We start from the raw sequence: 18,717 nt of genomic DNA on the forward strand, positions 1-18,717 counted from the left end.
GAGGTGGGGGGGACGCGTTGGGTGCAGGGAACGTAGGGATGCCCGGGGTGCGGGCGGCTCAGAGGTCCCTGAGCTGCAGGAGGGCCCGTGGGGGCAAAGAGCCCGAGTGGTGCCCCAGGGATGCCAGGTCCCTGAGCGCCCAGGGGGGTGCAAGGGGCATAAGGGTGCTCGGGGGTATGTATGTGCGGGGTTATAGAGATTGGTCCAAGGATGCAAACAGCCCAGGGAGCTCTGTTTGCAAGGCTCCAGTTTGCTGCAGTGCTGCTGCGGGGCATCCCATAGGGAGCAACCTCAGGTGCCCAGGGGAGCACGGCAGTGCTCGAGGTGTAAATGCCTGTGTCCTGGTAGGGCCAGCATTGCTTTGCCTTGAAGGACAAGGACAGGCAAGGCTGTGCTGCAGTGCCCAGTATGGATGGTTTCCCTTGGCAGTGTGCTGTGTCCCCACTGCCAGTCAGGTGTAGTAACCTGCAGGCTGAACAGCGTCCCCCAGATTCTTTGCACTTTGCTTATCTTTGTTCTGCTCTAGCCAAAATGTTACATTTAACCTTGTTCTGCAAGCTCCTGGCTCTCTGGTCCCTTGAGACTCTTGCCAAATGTGGCTCCTTAAGGGGGCTGTGCCAGCCCTGGAGGCTGTGAGGTGCAAGGCTGCAGTGAGCGATGTGGTCAGGTAGATGCAGGGTTATCACGTGGCTTTAAAACACGGGATGGGTTTCACTTGTCGGTGTGGGAAGGCACCTGAAAAGGCACCAGAGTGCAGCGTGGCAGAAGCGTGGCTGCAGTCAGGTAAGGGCAGTGTTTCCAAGTGCATTGCTGTGAAGGCTGGCCTGGCAGGGAGAGCAGGGCTAAAGCGTTTATAACTTTGTGGTGGTTAAAAGATACTTCTCTGGTTTCAGTGCATCTTTTTTTTTTTGTGCCTCTGTCCTTGACATGAAGCAGAGCCCTGCTTCCTGGCTTCCAGCACAGCCAGGAAAGCTCTACTAAACTCAGGTTGCTTTGAAACCTCATGGGAGAAATTGCCAATTGAGAAATAAGCCTTTGCTCAGTGGCTCTTTACAGTGACAGAATCAAAGGCTAGCAGAGTTATGCTGATTAAGGTGCATATGTGGTTATTTGGAATAATTATGTTATTTATATGTGTATTTTTTTATTTTTATTTTTTTACATGGGAGCTGCCCAAAGTTCTGTCCAGCCACATGCAGCCCATTGCAGAGCATGTGGAAATCTCTGGCACAGTTTCAGCTTTTGAGTGCAAGGACCCTGCTGCCACTATAGAGCAGTTTGTGAACCTTACCCCTGTACTTGGTGTGAGAAGCAACAATTGCTGCTATGGACGAGGAGATGCTTTAAAGCTCAGGTTTGGCTCTAGCAGCCTTGCTGCTCTGAGTGAGCTGGTGTGCTGTTTGTGAAGTGCAGTACAAGGAATTACAGGCTGTGCGTTACGTTCACTCACCTGATTCTTCCCTCTTCCTTCAGAATTGCTGGATGAAGGCTGACTCCAGGACACTGAGCTCGATGTCAGATGAAAGCTGGATTTCCGTGTGAGTGGCTCGTGCAGCATCCATCCACAAGTGCCCTTCCCCTTCGTGACTCCTGAGGTGCTGAGGTCGTCCTTTAGCCATGGCATTTAGAAGAACTGAGGGAATGTCCATCATCCAGGCCTTGGCAATGACTGTGGCGGAGATCCCCGTGTTTGTGTACACAACGTTTGGGCAGGTACAACAAGAGAAAAGTCTTTTCCAGCTGTTCCTTGGGCTTTGTCTCTGGAGATTGTCTGCCAAGAAAGAAGAATCTGTGTAATTGAGAGGAATAGACATATCATGGTGGAAGAACCTGCCAGTTTGTTTAGTTTGTATGTAGAGGCCAGAGTAGTGAGGATGGATTTGGAGTAGGGTGAAAGAAGTGTTTCCACATCACTCTGTGGGACAACAATTGAATTCCACCTTTCTTCTCTTCAAAGGCACTAAGTGCATATATACATTTAAAGATTATTGGTATATTTTCCATTTGTAGTCACGCAATGTTTGGGATAGTAAAGCTCAGCTACATACCAGGGTTTCAGAGCTGAACTTGGGTGACTCAGGTCTCAGCTGTTATGGGCTGTTTGTGAATGTTACAGCTTGTTTTGGCAATGAGAATTGAGACCAATTTCCCCAGGTTCCATCACACTGGTGCTATGCAGTTTCTCTCCTGTTAAGCGTCAGCTGTGTAGCAGATAATGGGAGGAGTCCTGTGGGTGGGAAGGGAAATGCCAACGTACATTTCAGGTATCTTATCTTTACAACTGCTATTAAAAAAATACACATATATAAAAAAAAAAAAGGGTGGTAGACTTTGGTTTTTCATTGTTGCTCTTTCGTATCTTTTGTGTTTAAAGTCTGTCTTCTCTCAGCTGCGGCTCTCTCCAGGCCTACGTAAGGTACTGTTTGCTACAGCTCTTGGGACAGTTGCGTTGGCTCTTGCAGCTCATCAGCTGAAGCGACGTCGCCGCCGAAAGAAGCAGATTGCTCCAGAGAAGTGTGGCTTTAAGCCTGGAGGCGTCACAGTGCCCATTCTGCCAACCAGAAGGGTCTCTTCTGTGAAGAAAGGTTGGTCTTGCAATAAAGGGGAGTCCCCAAAACCATGTAGCTAGGGAGTGAAGAGAATATTGCTGAAATAGTGTTCAAAGAAAGGGGATGTATAAGCAGCAGTGGGACTATAGAACGTTCTTGGCAAGTGGGCAGAGAGGAAAGAAAAGTGATTTCTGTGCACTACATTGATGTAGAATGGAATTAGAGATCTGAAGCGCAGTGCTATGAACACAGGATTAGTCTAGGAAAGGGAGAGATGCTGAGCTCAAAACCCTTGTGACTGGGGGAGGGGAAGTGACACTGAGGTTTTCCCCAAGGCATGTAGTTCCCATCCCCCTGCCCACACAAAGTCTATAGATTTGTTTTGCCATGCCTCCTTGATAATAACAGCCTGGGGCACACCATGACCTGGCTGCACATTGATTTTGGTGATGCCTGGGGGTGCTGTGTGCAGCTGCATCTGCCTGGGGTGGCCAGGAGAGGGTGGTGGCCTTAGCTGTGGGTCAGGAGTGTCTGTCCCAGCTGCTGAAGTTTGGGAGCTTTCTTCACCCACTTGTATTGATTGTTCAGGATAAGGCTGACCCAGCTCCTCATTAAGCACTGCAAGGGAAACAAATGAAACAAAACAACAACAACAAAAACCCTTGAAGCATGCCAAATAACTATGGAAGCACTACTGAAGCACTGTGCTATGTTCATGTTCTGCCCAGCCTAAGGGAAGCTGGAGGTGTTTCTCCTTGATGCTTTCCATTTGTGCTCACCTCCTACCATCAAAGGCAATGCAAGTTCATTCCTCAGCCTCAGGTCCCCTTTATACCAGCTTGCTTTGTGTCTAGGAACGAAATAGAGCATAAAAGAGATCTGACTCATTTCTAGGTATTGGATGCTGCCTTGCCTATTTGCAGTCACGCTTGACAGGGCGACATTCTTCTCCTTAAACCACAGCTGCAGTGAATCTCTTTTGATTTGTGCCAGATTTTCCTGTGACTGCTGTAGTTTCTTATGTGGACTGCACTTTCTGTAGCTTGCGGGGTTCTCATGCCCAACAGCATTTGCTGTGACAGGAGAGCCTGTCTCCATCCTCTGCATGCACAGGCCACCAGGTTTAAAATCCTGTTTTTGTGTGACCTCAACTTCAGGATACTCCAGCAAGAGAGTCCAGAGTCCCAGCAGCAAAAGCAACGACACGCTCAGCGGGATCTCCTCCATCGAGCCCAGCAAACATTCCAGTTCTTCCCACAGCCTTGCCTCGGTAAGGACCTTCTCAGAAGGGTTGAGAGAAGCAGGGGTGAGAGATTAGTGCATCTCCATATAACAAGATCACCAAGTCCATGGGCTTGTGCTGGCTGATGGATAATGCCAAGATTCTTGAAATGAAGAGGTTACGGTGTAACTGGAGGGCAGCCTTGTTGTAATTTAACAGCGATGGTCTGGAGCTGTCTGAGGCAGGCATGCCTCTGGAATCAGAGCAGTGTTTTTTCTGACCAAGAGACCTAGGGTGTCTTTGGTCAGCAAGAGGTTGTGGAGGGACGTGTGTGGGATGTGGCCATGATTCCTTCAGGCTATCTATGCCCTACAGGAGCAAGAATGAGTTGTTACTGGGGCTTGCAGCAGTGGGAAATTTGTTTCCTTTTGTAGTGGGGTGTTAGGTGTACCAAATTTTGTGTCATCGTAACCTTTCTGCCTCTATACAGGCTACTCAAAGTTGTTCAATTTTTAAAACCACATTAACTACCAAAAAACAGATAGCTCTGTTAATGAAACAGCGCAGGCTGGGACGCAGCCCAGTAGATCTACGTCCTTCAAAGCAGAAGCTGTCACTGTGTATATCCACCTCTTGTGAGATCAAAGGTAGAAACACTGGGGAATGTTTGTGGCTTCAGGGCCTGTTTGATATCCTCACTGCTCAAAGCTGACTGGAGCAACAGAAGGCACAAGTGAACAGCAGCTTCCAACTCCGTGACGTGCCACGAAACTCCTTCTTGGCATCAGTTGCAGGAGCACTTGTGCTTGGTGTTTCACTAGCAGTGCTGGGGAAGGGAGGGGAAAAATCATCTAGCCACAATGCAGGTATTGCATTATTTTTAGCACGCTCTGGTATTTAAAGAACCAGAAAGCTGACAAAAATTTGTGCTGGCCAAAGTGTGTCTCCAGCAGGCGGCAGTGCTGGGTGTGCAGCCTGTCTGTTTTTCCCTGGGTAATTGGGACAGCATGGGATGCGCCTGTGCACAGCACACTGTGCCCAGCCCTGGCCTCCTCCCCCTTCGTGGACTCACAGCCATTTAATTCCCCTGTGGCTTCTCCCTTCCCACAGATGCTGTCTGGGTTTTGTATTGCTGAAGGCCGTTTCTCTTGACATAAAACTATCTAAATTCTTTTTTCCACTGCTGATACTTGAGTAATGATATTCACACTGAGAAATCTGTTCCAGTACCCCTTCACTGTGTGGGAGCTGAACTTCTGTGATGTTGTCCTCATTGCTTTTATGTTATGTGATGGGAGAACAGCTCATCCTTCACACAGCTGCAGGTTCTGCCTGCTGTCTTGTCTGGTTTCCTGAGCTTTGTCACTTATTTACTAAGTCAGCAGCAGTGAATTGCTCTTTGCAGTCCTGGATCTCAAAGTGATTTATTACCACTCCAGAGATGAATCAATGAGGGCACGGCAAGAACTATCTATCAGGCATTTATTGTAGTTTTTTCTCTATCATCAGGCTCACATTTGGGCGTTTTATCTAAGTCATCTGAAAACAACTATGAAAATACTGGTCACTGATTTTATCTGAACCCAGCACTTTGTTGTTTGTTCAGACTTCAGAAGATGCTTATGCACAGGGGTGAAACTTGAGCAAACTGACAATTTGCATTGTGGATCTTAGTGCTCAGCCTTCTGTGACATGGGTTAGTTACAAAGAAAGAGCTGGAATTTCCCTTGGCCAAATTCCCCAGCTGTATTTTTGCTGATAATCTGCAGCTTTTTTTGGATTGCGGTTACTTCTCCCACTTCCAGTGTTCTTTTGTATGGAAAGCTGGGGCTGACACAAACTTTGTATCAAAATGCTTGTGCTGTTGTAGTGGTTCCTTTGAAGTTTTCTTGGGCTGTTGCCTCCAGAGGTGCTGTCCTACTTGTGCTCATAGTTGCACACCTCACTGTTTCCTAATGAAGCCTCACTGTAAATTGGTGAGGGAAGGTATTTCCTATATGGATTTCTGTGCTTTCAAAGCCACTGCTGTGGTGCCAGGTGGCAAAGAGCAGGATTTCTTGTGTCCCCTCTTAACAGCTCTTGGCAGTTGACAGCATGGTGTGAATCTGCATGGGAAGGGACTGGTAATTGTTCATACCACCCCTTACAAGGCAAGGGAGTTTTAATGCTGACCCTCCTGGAGATATTTGAAAAGGTATTCGCCTGCTTGCACAGGGGGGTTGGACTTGGTGATCTCTGGAGATCACTTCCAATCCCTATAATTCTGTGATTCCTGCAGATGGTAGCTGTGAATTCTTCGAGTCCAACACCAGCATCGGCTGGGATGTGGGAGGCCCAGGCAATGGGAGATGGTGGAGCCATCGGAGATTCCAGTGCAGAAAGCCTCTATGTTCAAGGTAAACAAACACAGGAGTTAACATCACCCTCTGGCAGTTGTTTATCATGGAAGAGCAAAATAGGGTATGAAGTGGCATAGATCATCAGCGGCTGTATGTCTATGCAGTGGAGGTTCACCTTTGTGTTCTAATAGCAAGCTTTCTCCCGTGCTTGACTTAAACTCGGTCACCTGTTGGTTACAAGATCTCAGAGCTTTCTTTGGTTGTTCTGCCAGGTATGGAGCTGTTTGAGGAGGCCCTGCAGAAGTGGGAACAGGCACTGACCATCAGGCAGCGGGACAGTGCCAGTTCCAGCACTCCTGTGCCCTGGGACAGCAAGAAACACCAAGAGAACTTGTCTGAGAATGCCTCAGAGGTAGGTCCCCCACTTTTCTCTTGCATTTGGCAGCTGGGAACTGGAGGCCAGACAGAATGCTAGTAGTAGTAATAACTAATAGGATAGAAGAAGAGCAAATTGAGGGCAGAGCTGGGCCAGACTGTTTAAGAGCTGTCTACATCTGTGGCTTCCTTATGCAGTGTGAGTGGGTGGTTGTTTTTTTTTCTTTTCTTTCTAATAAGTCTCTCCTCCTCGTTCCCCAGCTTTTCTGCCCACCTTCCAGAACATGTCAGTCACTGTCATGCAACTGCTCAAGCAGCAGAGACTGCAGTAGGAAAAGGCTGTAATAAATGCAGTGCCTGAGAGAAAGAAAGAGCTTTTTGCCTGGCAGTGTTGTGTCTATAACTCTTCAGCATATTGAAAGTAGAGATCTTGGTGGTCACTCTCACTTCCTAGGGCGGTGAGTGGAGAAGCAGGATGCAGCTGCTTGTGTGTATTAATGACTGAAGCAAAGTAGCTGCTAAGAATGTCTCCGTTCACAGAACAAGTGGAAGGGGGAGATGTGTAACTTGTTCCACCTACAGAACAAGTATTTTAGAACAACGTCTTGTCTTGGACCTGATGACTGTGCTGGGCAGACCTCTGATAAAAGAGGAGATCCAAACTAAGAAGGCTCCATGATGACTGACTACGAAGCTAAACAGAGCAGCTGTAGCTCAGGTTTGTGAAAGGAGCTAAATACCAAACATTCCAGGAGTTCTCAGTGGTAAAAAGTGTTTCAAGGCTGTCATAAATAGGGCTTAGTTTAGTAAGTGTATTGGATATTTGCCTTCTGGAGTGGGTATTTATGCAAGTCAAATCTGGGTTCTTGCTGTCACTTTTTGAAGCATCCTATAGAATCATAGAATGGATTGGGTTGGAAGGGACCCCAAGGATCATCAAGTTCCACCCCCTGCCACAGGCAGGGCACCAACCTCCATAGTGTTTCTGCAAACAAATCCAACAGCAAAATAGATCCTGTGCTTCTTGTTAATGCTTCTGTCTACTGGGTGACATACGCATGCAGACACAGGGCATGAAGGCAAGATGCTGTGTCTTATTTTTCTTTTTTCTTCTTGTGCTTACAGCAAGCTTTGCTTGTGCCCAGCACCTTAATCTAAGGACACTTACTCCATTATCCAGTTCTGGATACACCTCTGTATTCAACACAGGTTCTCTGATATATGACTTCAGCCTAATTTAATTCAAGAGGGAATCACAAGTCAGGAGAGTTAAGTGATCTGTAACTTGTAAAAATATCAGTTTCTCTGGATAGCAGACTAAAGTTTTTTCTTTTTTAACAGGAATACAAAATTGTGAAGCTAAAAATGCCAGAGGATTTGAATAGGCTGTATAGAAGCTTTCCTCCCCTTTCAATATTTGCTGTGTTGTAGGATTGAGTTCTCTCTTTTTCTTCCTCTCTCTCTCTCTTGCACGTAATTTAATCTGTAAATTCTATGGCATTTATGTTCAAGGAGGAGTCTCAGAAAAGAGAGTTTGCAGAGAAGTTGGAGTCCCTCTTACATCGAGCCTACCACCTCCAGGAGGAGTTTGGGTCTTCACTTCCATCAGACAGCATGCTGCTGGATCTGGGTGAGCTGGGTGTGAAATACATTAGTTAGATAGCTTTTATGTCATTCTTTTCCATGAGCAAAGCAGAAGAGTGTTGGCAAAATGCTCTTATGAGGGTGGGAGAGAGAGCATAGTGACTGTAGGAGGAATAGTAGTCTGTGAACTCCAACACATGCAGCTTCTTTGTCTCCTCCAGAGAAGACTTTAATGCTTCCATTGACGGATGGGTCATTACGGCTTCGGACAGATGATGAAGACAGCTCAATTTCTGAGGACTCCTTCTTCTCTGCAGCAGAGGTAACTTAAGTTCCTACTGTGCGTAGCAGAGCAGCTGCTTGGTGGGAAGCCACAAAGACAGTGGAGCCAATCATCTTAATAAAGGAAAATGATCAAATGTGGAGCAACAGCACCAGATTGGATAGATGTTAGGAAAAGCTTTTTCATTAAGATGGTAGTGCAGCCCTCCCCAGAAAGATCAGGAAATCTCATTATGTGGAGGCTTTTAAGGCTTGCCCAGAACAAACCATAACTGACCTGATCTAGTGTGGGTAGTCATTCTTCTTCAAGTGGAAGGCTGGAGATCCTTTTCAACCAACATCTTGGGTCATCTTCCAGTCTACTGTATAAAAATGCTAAAACAGCGAGAAAAATGCTATGTCCAATGTAATGTGGCTTGGTTGTGTATTTTTAGGGAATACTGAGCTGCGTGAAACTGGTGTGAAGGAGTATATCTTTGCATGAAATAACTGGGGCTGACAAAACTTTGCCAGCTAAAGAAGGAATGTCTTGCTTGTGTGCAGTCCCCAAGTATATACAAATATTTAATGAGATCATTTGTTTTTTTCCCATGCTTCTTGCTGCCGTTACAGCTCTTTGACTCTCTTCACTTTGAGGAAATACCATTCCATCTATCAAAACCAGTAGCAGCATATGAAGAAGCCCTGCAGCTAGTGAAAGAAGGGAAGGTTGCATGCCGGACGTTGAGGTGAAGTGCCACCTGGAGTTGTGGATGCTTGTGTGGATGCTTTGGGCCTGGAGCATCTCCCCTATGAAGAAAGGCTAAGTGAACTGGGTCTGTTTAGCCTTGAGAAAAGATGACTGAGAGGGGACCTGATCCAGGTTTATAAATATCTGAGATGTGGCGGCCATAGCGGTGAGGCCAGTCTCTTTTCAGTGGTACGTGGAGACAGGACGAGGGGAAACGGACATAAGCTGCAGCATAGGAAGTTTTGCACGAATGTGCGTAAGAACTTCTTCATGGTGAGGGTGACGGAGCACTGGAACAGGCTGCCCAGGGAGGTTGTGGAGTCTCCTTCTCTGGAGATATTCAAGTCTCGCCTGGACGCCTACCTGTGTGACCTGGTGTAGGGAACCTGCTTTGGCAGGGGGGTTGGTCTCGATGATCTCTACAGGTCCCTTCCAACCCCTACAATTCTGTGATTCTGTGTCAGGGCTCCTTTGAGCAATGTGAACACAATATTTACCTCTGAACAGCCCTATGAAAAGAATAGCCCTTTGGGGCAGGAAACTCCTAGCATCTTTGTTGCTTGTTTGGATTTTCTAGATTTTTAGGTGCATGGTAAGAAAGGATATCCCAGGAAGTTGTTAATAATAATAATAATAATAATGTTCTGTGTGGCTGGGTTGCACGGTTCTATGCTGTGACAGCCTTTACAGAGGTACTGTGATCCTCCAGGGAACTACACAAAGGAAACACACTTATTACTTTCTCCTAGGCAGAGCCTGGAATTTTTTTTCTTAGAAAAGCATCATTGTTAGGGTCACAGATATTAGGAGAACTGAAATTTGTGCATTCATTGCCTTTTCCTCTAGGACAGAGCTCCTTGGCTGCTATAGTGACCAGGATTTCCTTGCAAAGCTGCACTGTGTCAGGCAGGCCTTCAAGGTGAGAATGGTTCAGTGAAGGAGTGTGAGGCTGGCTGTCCTTGTGGTTCCTGCATTCCCATGGCACATTGCCTCCAGCAGTGTGTTCTTTTACATCCATGTAGGACTGAAGTCTTCTCCCTCTAGAGCAAGTAAAAACAGAAACAGTCCAAGCTTCTGTTAATTAACATTGTAATTATCATTGATTTGATTTGGGCAGGAATAAATATCCCCTAGTCCCCATACCCAGCTTGAGTGGTGATTACCTGGCTTCTTTGTTGGAATGTGAAAGCTTGGGAATTGCATAGCTGGCCAGAAGCTGTCACTCCCATTCATGGAGACTTCTTTTGTTCCCTTTGCAGGAGCTGCTGGAGGATGAAAGCAATCAACTGTTTTTTGGAGAGGTTGGGAAGCAAATGGTGATAGGATTGATGACAAAAGCTGAAAAGGTAGGAAGCTTGAAAGTGGCTTGTTTCTCTTGTGGGCACGGGAACACTTGTTCCAATGCACCAGACAAATTATGGACTGTGAAAGGAGAAAACTTCATCTGTATATAGGTGACTCCCGTGAAAAATAAAATGCCAATGTTTTTAATCTTGTTCAATCAAATCCTCATGAAAGAGGCTCTCTGCAGCTCCTGTCCACAGTTTGACACTGTGCCTCATTATAGAGAGAGCAGAAGGTACAGAGTACATCATAGGAATATTCAAATACAGAAAAGGGAAATAATAACGAAACCTGTGCTTCAACCACATCATCTCCCAAACAGAGAGATGCTTGCACGGACTGGACTTGTCTTGATGCTTGTCTTACTGGACTTGATTTGTGTATAGGTGCCTCTAACCACTTCCTTGAAGACAATTAAGTATGTGCTTTAAGTCACAGAGTCACAGCTGAGCCTGGGGCTGTCCATGACTCCCACAAAAAAAAGTATTTCCATACAAAGTGTGTGTTGGCTGAAAAATTCCGCCAGTGGCATTTGTTGATGTTTGTTAGCTCAAAATAGAGAAGTAAGCCTTTGGTGTAATGTGTCCATGACTGCTGTACCTTCTGAAACGTTTTTTCTCTGCTCTTGCAGAATCCCAAAGCTTTTCTGGAAAGCTATGAGGAGATGCTGCGTTATGCACTGAAACCAGAAACCTGGCCAACCACACAGCAGGAGCTGGAGGGAAGAGGGGTTGGTAAAGACATTCTCTCTAAATGTTGGAGAGGAGTTGGAAAGTAATGGATATGTAGGAACAACTGTGGAGTGAATGAATGGCTTCTGAAATATGATTACTTTGCAATTGTACGTTGTGAGGGAAGGCAGGGGGAAAAGTGCCTGGCTGAGTGTTTAAGCTTCATAGCAAATCTTGCTTTCAGCAATGTTAGCACTACTGTATTTAGAAAGTAAAAATAATGGGGAAAAAAAACCACCATATCCTCTTTCTAGAGGGCACAAGCTAATGTGTGTAGCTCTGAGATTTGCTTGCCCTTTTGACTGGAGGTTTCCTGGACTCGGGAATTGGAAGCCCCTTGGCCAGCCCCTGTCTGGGGTTTGGCCAGTGAACTGAATGAACACAGCTTCCTATGCTGGTGGCAAACACTGTTTTGTTGTTTCAAAGTCCATCTCTTTTTTTCTGTAAACCTGTTTCCTTTACAGACTGCTCTGCTCTCTGACAGGTGGTGTGCATGAGTTTCTTTGATATTGTGCTGGATTTTATCCTCATGGATGCTTTTGAGGATTTGGAGAATCCACCTTCCTCTGTGCTGGCTGTGCTGCGCAACCGTTGGCTGTCCGACAGCTTCAAGGAGACGGTGGGTTAACCAGGCAGTGCTTGTGTCCAACAATGCCAAAGCTAGGAAAGATGACCATATAGCACTTTGACTGGCCTGGCAGAACAGTGTTTTCTCTTTAGAAACACCATGTTTTCTTGAAACTCTCAACAGCAGTCCTCTAGTACGTGTAAATCAGCTGTCTGCTCAAAGTCTGTATTCTGGGGCATGTGGCAGCTATGCCAGATTGCATTAGAGATCTTCAAAAACACTTTGGTTTGTCTAGAATGGATCTGTAGTGGCCAAACCTGCTTCCAGCTCGTATAGATTTTTCCTAACTAATTTTAGAGTTGTTGGCACAAAAGGGCCACTGCTTTGATGTTTTAATGGCAATGTGTTGGCAGGCTGTTTTCTTCAGAAGAGTAATCCCAGCAAATTATGGTCTCTTTGTTAATTGTAGGCCCTAGCAACTGCCTGCTGGTCTGTTCTGAAAGCAAAAAGGAGGCTTCTAATGGTAAGCAAAATTAATGAAGAGGGAAAGAATCAAATGCATTTGAAGCTGAAAAGATTTCACCAAGATCTTGGTGAAATCAAAATCTTTGTGGTGTAAGAATGAACTGAGTTGAATTCTCTCTGCTTTAGAGTGCTGGGGTCCTGCTGTCATTTCTTTGTACCAGTGCAACATCAGTGTTTTACAGTTCTGAGTTTATTCTTTTTCTTAATAAGAGGATTCAGAGGATAATGTTGTCCATTTGTTACTCCCTATCCTTGCTCACAATCCCATAGGAATGGTCTCAGTTGCTCTCTGAACTGTAGTTTGCCTGTTGGCAGTGCAGTGACTGGGCTCACGTGCTCTCCTGCCTCCCAGTGCTGACCACTGGCTAGCTTGTACTTTGTGCATTTCCCTTAAACCTGTTGCTTCTTTAAGTACTGCAGCAGATGAGTTTGAGGACCTGGGGAACAGGAAGCTGCAACTTCACAATCCCACTTCTACTGCAGGGACTGTGGCCTCTGGCAGGTGTTCAGCTTCTATCCCACAACAAGCTGGTATGACTGGGTTTGCCTTGTGAGATGATGCAAAGAGTAATGAGTACATTGGAAGCTGTATTGCCATGCAGAATCTCCATCTTAGCTATCTGGAATTTTTTGCGCTCATTCCTGGCTTAGTTTGGAGATTGCAAGTAGAGTTGGTAAGGACTGCCTGATGGTCGCCTTCCATTTTCTTCTATTTGTTCTTCTCCTGAAAGAGTAGCTTAGGAACATAAAGATAGAAAGCTCAAGTCATCCTTCAAGAAATCTGATGGGTAACTGTAATTCTGCAGGAAGAGAGATTCTTAAGCAGCTCTTCGGTTACTGAAGCACAGTGCTTTCTGGAATGGTAGTTCCAACTGTGGTAGCTGATATGGAACAAGCTGCTAATTCTGTCTGAGAACTGAGACCTACCAGTTTTTCCCTTCCTTGTGGCAGGTACCAGATGGCTTTATCTCTCACTTCTACTCCGTATCGGAGCATGTCAGTCCTGTTCTAGCCTTTGGTTTTCTGGGGCCCAAGCAGCAGCTCGCTGAAGTCTGCAGTTTCTTCAAGGTAGGATGGCTTTCCTGTAATATATACATAGCAGGCATACAAAATCCCTTATGGGATAGGTGGTATTGGAAGGTATGAGTGAAGGTCTCCTTACTGTAAAACTCCCTTTTATCTTTGCAGCACCAGATAGTACAATATCTGAAGGACATGTTTGATCTGGACAATGTGAGATACACAACAGTGCAGCTGCTGGCAGAAGACATCCTGCAGCTGTCACGGAGGCGCAGTGAGATCCTCTTGGGATATCTGGGCACAGAGAGCTCCCCTGAGATGAATGGCACACTTCCCATTGAAAACGAGCCGCTGAAGGAGCTCATCTGATGGCAATCAGAGGAGGAAAACAGTTTTGTATAAGGACTTTTTTCCTCACAGAATTGGATTAAACTACCTGCAGTGGTCAGTGGTGGCCACAAGACTATCTCAACACACAGCAGCCTGGTGGGACCTTCTGCTTTTTGTAGCCAGTACTGTTTGCTGGGATGGATCCAGGACCACTTGTCAGCTTATGGTTTGAATTTTGTCTTTGTTCCACCCTTCCGTACCTTTTACTATTTTTAATGTGTCAGATAAATCATGAACTGAATGGGCTGAGACTTTTGCCCAGCCCTCTTGAATAGGGCAACCCATGTACCTGTTCGGCCTATGCGTTATCTGGCAGATGGTACCTGAGATGTTTATGGTTGTGTTGGAGGAGCAGGAACATCACTGGTAAATTTTCCACTTGACCCTTGGCTTCTCAAAGAGGTTTATGTTGCTTTGGGATTTTTATTACTGTTATTTTTCTGCTGTGTTTCTACAGATATTACTGCTGATTTGACTTCACATATTTTAACACATGCAACATGACTAGCAATTTTTATCTTTTTTTCCCCAGGGAGGAAGTAGTAGTTCTGTAAAGCACTGAAGTAAAACATGGACTTTTGTAACCAATCTGTAACTCTGAGGAAGCTGGTCTGTTCCCTCCACATTGCTGTTCTTTGCAGGCCAGATGATTTGCTGTGCTGTGGTCATCTTTCCTTAGGAGATTGCTGAGGTCTGTGTTTGCCCTAAAGGCAAGTTATTGTGAGGAGGGGGTGGATTTGCATCCTGCCTGTGCACACACAAAGTCTTTAACATCCATCAAAGTGCCTTGCTGTATTTCAGAATTAGCCAGCAGCAGTTCTTGCTAGGTAAGAGGAATGCAGTGTGAAGTACACAAGCAAAGGGAACTGGTATAGCATAGTGCCTGTTCCTATTACACAAAAGGCCAGAAGACAGATGGATGTTGGATGTGATATACAGAAGAGATTGTGCAGGTACTTGAACTGGGATCAAGCTGCTAGAGAGGAAACTTTTTTTTTTTTTTTTTTAATACTTTGTTTATCCTAAGAAACACAGCGTAGTTTTGGTTTTATAGTAAATGCATGTGTACGTAGTGCTGAGATGGGCTCTTCTCGTGTGATGTGATACTGACTGCACAGCTGGCACCTGAAGTCTGCCTGGATCATTTTCTGAATAGGAGATTAGGTTAGGATAGCTGCATTTGAGTGTGCTGCTCTCAAGAGACTTGAGAAATTCATGGGTTTTCTGCAAGGTTTGCAATGATGTACTGAGTCCACTGTGACTGTCATGCTGCAGATGAAGGCTGAAGGTGCAGCCTGTCCTTTCTCCTGTTTTTGCCCACACAGGGTCCCTGAGCCCAGGCTCAGAGCGAGGAGGTATTCAGGGAGAAGAAAATGGGGACTTGAACAAAAACACAAGCATCGCTGTTGTTGTTGTTGCTTTTCCCCCTAGATTTGTTATCCCTTGTGTCTATCCCAGGTAAAAGTGCAAGTCTGACCTAGCTAAGAGTATGGCGGGGGGAGGCAGAATGTAAGAACTACAATGTAAGAATTTCCATACGAATGGAAAATCAGTATGTGCACTTGGAGAATAAAATTTTTCTTCCTCTTCAGAAACCTAATGTGGATTCTGCTGTTAAAAGCAGGAAGTAAGCAGGGAAAAAGTAAACAGGAGGATGTAAAAGGCATAAATAATGCTCCCAGGATGCTTGCAAGAGGGCAAGAGTAGAGCACGTAACATCTGTTCTGTAAACACATCAGACTGATGTGGCTTATCCTGGAGACAAGATTAATGCAATAAACAGGACAACATTGAAGCAGAAGTAAGGAGCAGCTGACCTGAGTGAGACTGTATTAAATAAGCTGTTATAGGAAGGATTTAAGAGAGCAAATGAAATGAGGAAAGGTCTCTGAGGTGTCTTGCTTCTGGCAGAATATACTGTGAGAAAATAGAGGATGCTGTATTAGTGTGACACACCTGTTATTTGTACACTGTGATTTGAATGTATGTTAAATTCTGGAAGCAAGTTACTTTGCCAAAAAATACTTTAGTGCTTTATGCTCTTGTATGGCAGGTTTGTAACAGAGTAATTTCAGCAGCTTTGTGTAGTGGTTTGAAGATGATAAAACGTTTAGTTCAGTGTAATAAGATGGACTGTAAATTTAAACAATCAGTGCTATTCATTTCAGATTTTTGTGTTTTATGTATATTTATTTACTACTTTGGGTGCCTTTAGGCCTTGGTGCTCGGGGCAGCCTGCCTGCTTTGTGCATGGATGAGACCACTGGTGGCTCACATCACATCACAAGGGAGGACACTACAACAGGGTCCTTATGAAGCAAATGCTAACTTGCATTGTAGCTTCTTAAACTACAAAATTGTAAATTCCTAATCAATGACATAGAAGAAAAATAGTTTTATTACAGTTTTATTCTCTTGCTTAGCCCTTATTCCAAGTGGGATATGCTGTCCTTGCAGGGAAGGTAAAGATGGATGTTCCTGAGGAACATCTGCAGCTTTTTGAAGCTTCAGTTCTTCCCCTCCACCTGCCAGCACTAAATCGTTCCTGCTCAAGCCAAGTATGTTTGCTGAGACAAACTATTTTGCCTGGGGAGAATGCTACGCTTTCCTACATCCCCAACCCCCACAACTCCTACTTCATCCCTGCCTGATCCCATGTGGCTTTAGAGGAAATGCAAAACGTTCTCGCCACCTCTCGGCAGTACTGCTGAGACCAGTGGGTTCAGAGCCCTGACCTGAGGGGAGTCCCCTCCTGCATTCAGTTCTCTGGATGTGAGCTGGAGTAGGTGTTGGGGCTGTTTCCACCGATCCCTTCTAGAGCAGGGCTTGGCTGAAACGGCAACCGCCTCACATACACCTGCTTTGCAGGGCACAGCAAAAGGTTATGTCTGAGCAGCTGTCTGCCCTCCAGCTTTGTAAGGGAACAGCAGAACAACTTTTTCCCTAGCATATTGTGTTTAGCAAAGGAATCCTTCAGTATTAGGAGTAGATGAAAAATGTATTTGGGGAGATCTCAAGAGATATTTGCCTCTTTTATAATGCACCCTTTTTCTCAAGGGATTAAATCATTCTCTGCTGACACTTGTAAGATTTGAAATGGCTTAGCAGCTATGAAATAAAATCCTCTACTAGTTTCTGATACTTAAACAGATTGCATGACTTTCAGTTTTTAGATGGGAGTTGTAACAAGCTTTACTAGCGCTTAAAGTACAAACTCAGTACTTCAGTATGTATGTGCTAAACTGAATGGCTCTAGGAGGGGCTCTATGATCTTTAAAGCAAAAGCATATTAAAAATGAGGATAATCTGCCTTGTTTTATGTACAAGATCAGTGTGGCTTTGAAAAGCATGACTTGTGCTGTCTTAGACAAGGATGTGGGGAAAGCAGGATTTTATTTACCCCTCTTCAGTTAATGTTTCTCGGCCATATCTGAAACTAATGAATGTAAACTTGTGCCTATTTTTTTTCTTGATGTTCTAAAAGTGTAAATATCTGTCTGTATCTGGCTTCTTCCTTTTTTTTTTTTTTTTTTTTTTTTTTTTTTTGCTTTGTGGCTTTTTTTTTTTCCTAAAACCTCTAATCTTAGGATGTGGGCATTACAAGTTGAATAAGTCAAATAAAACTTTCCTTCACGATCTTGGTTTTTGTTCTTGAACTACCTAGAGAGACCTGCTAGAAACTGGTACCTTGGTTTCCAATACAGGTGGCAGTTGTGGCAACACCATTCAAGGAGAGCAATAATATAAAGCAAAGTTCCTTTGTCTTAGAGTCAAAATGCTAAAGTCAGAGCAAGTAAATTCTCATGGTTTTGTTTGTATGAAGTTCTACTTAATAGTCTATACCCTAAGATCAAACAAGCTATAAAATAAACATGACAACTCACTGCACTTTGAGCAGTGGATGAAAATTCCAGGGTTTCATTTTTCAGATTTTTCTTTTTCTCTTGTGGTTTGATTGTGTTTACATGTGCTGTGCTGTGATAGTGATAACATATATCTCAGTAAGGAGCAGAATATCTTAAACATTGTCCAAGTTCTTATAGTATCCTTATCAGTCTCCCAACCTATGTGAAAGAAAAGCAGAGTAAAGACTGTGGGCTGATATCAGAGATGACCATCTGCTGGGCGATGCAGCAAACTCATCTTATTCCTCTGAGGCAATTACAATGTGTTTAAATACTTTCCCTTTCAAATGACACAGAAAATAGATTGAATCGCACAAGTTGCTTGCTTCCACGGTGATTGAAATTTCAACCATATGCTTAAAAAAAGCTTCTGTTAGCATTAATGCAAGCCTGTCATGAACTGTGATATATGCAAATAAAATGTTCATGAACAAGAGAGCTTCTGCCTCTTGGCACGCCCAGCATGTTAGCTGAAAGAGTTAAAAAGGGGTTTACCTTGGTTTCCATGGTGTCAGACTGTATACTCATGACATCTTCAGAGCAGCTTTGTGCTTTCTTATGCTGACGGAACGGAGCAAAGGCTGCTCTCTGTATTGACACTTTCTTCTTATCTTCAGGAAGGAGTGGGTGAATACAGCAATGAAGCCCACAATTTTCAGTACTTGTCATGGTACATAGATCAAATGTAATCCACTCTGCCAGCACAACTCTATATTCAAGAGCTGGGAAAGGAGGAGATTTATTTAGCACGACTAGTGAAAGCAGTAAATCACTCACGCTATCTTATATCACTCTTCTGAAATGAAATGAACTTCTGCAGTAAATATTTTCTTTCTTTCCAAAATAATGAGTCTTTGATGCTATTTTTCTTGCTATGACAAGATCAGTGCCAACCTGAAAAGGCTTTTAAAATGAACTGGATGTAATTGCGATTTGAAAACTGCAGGAAAAAATGTGTTCAGCCCAGGATAGCAAGCCCAGTCCTGATGTACAGAAGACAGACCATCCCCTGCCTCTTGCCTATGTGTATCACTTCCTGCACTGCTCTTATGCACTTTTTATATTTAACTGTAATTAACTTTGGTTTGCTCTTGAGGTATATTTGCCTTTTGTGAGCTCTTTTTGTGTGCATTCCCTTCTCTGTGCGTCCTGC

The 18,717-nt window shown here is 44.6% G+C and overlaps 1 protein-coding gene across 2 annotated transcripts; it reads left to right on the forward strand.

The window, feature by feature from the left end:
* Nucleotides 1-1,571: 1,571 nt before the first annotated feature.
* MIGA2 (mitoguardin 2) lies at nt 1,572-17,295 on the forward strand. 2 transcript variants are annotated; one of them, XM_031556192.2, is made up of 15 exons: nt 1,572-1,713; nt 2,390-2,585; nt 3,707-3,819; nt 6,050-6,167; nt 6,383-6,522; nt 7,998-8,115; nt 8,291-8,391; nt 8,964-9,079; nt 9,928-10,000; nt 10,341-10,427; nt 11,057-11,155; nt 11,641-11,775; nt 12,194-12,247; nt 13,201-13,317; nt 13,438-17,295. In XM_031556192.2, the coding sequence occupies exons 1-15, from the start codon at nt 1,618-1,620 to the stop codon at nt 13,636-13,638; spliced, it is 1,764 nt and encodes a 587-aa protein (XP_031412052.1). In that variant the 5' UTR covers nt 1,572-1,617; the 3' UTR covers nt 13,639-17,295. The 2 variants fall into 2 exon arrangements, with proteins under 2 accessions (XP_031412052.1, XP_003211310.1); XM_003211262.5 differs by having other exon boundaries at nt 1,574-1,713; nt 2,375-2,585.
* Nucleotides 17,296-18,717: the final 1,422 nt, after the last annotated feature.

Source organism: Meleagris gallopavo, chromosome 19 (genome assembly GCF_905368555.1).
Source record: "Meleagris gallopavo chromosome 19, MGAL_WU_HG_1.1, whole genome shotgun sequence".
Lineage (NCBI taxonomy): Eukaryota > Metazoa > Chordata > Aves > Galliformes > Phasianidae > Meleagris > Meleagris gallopavo.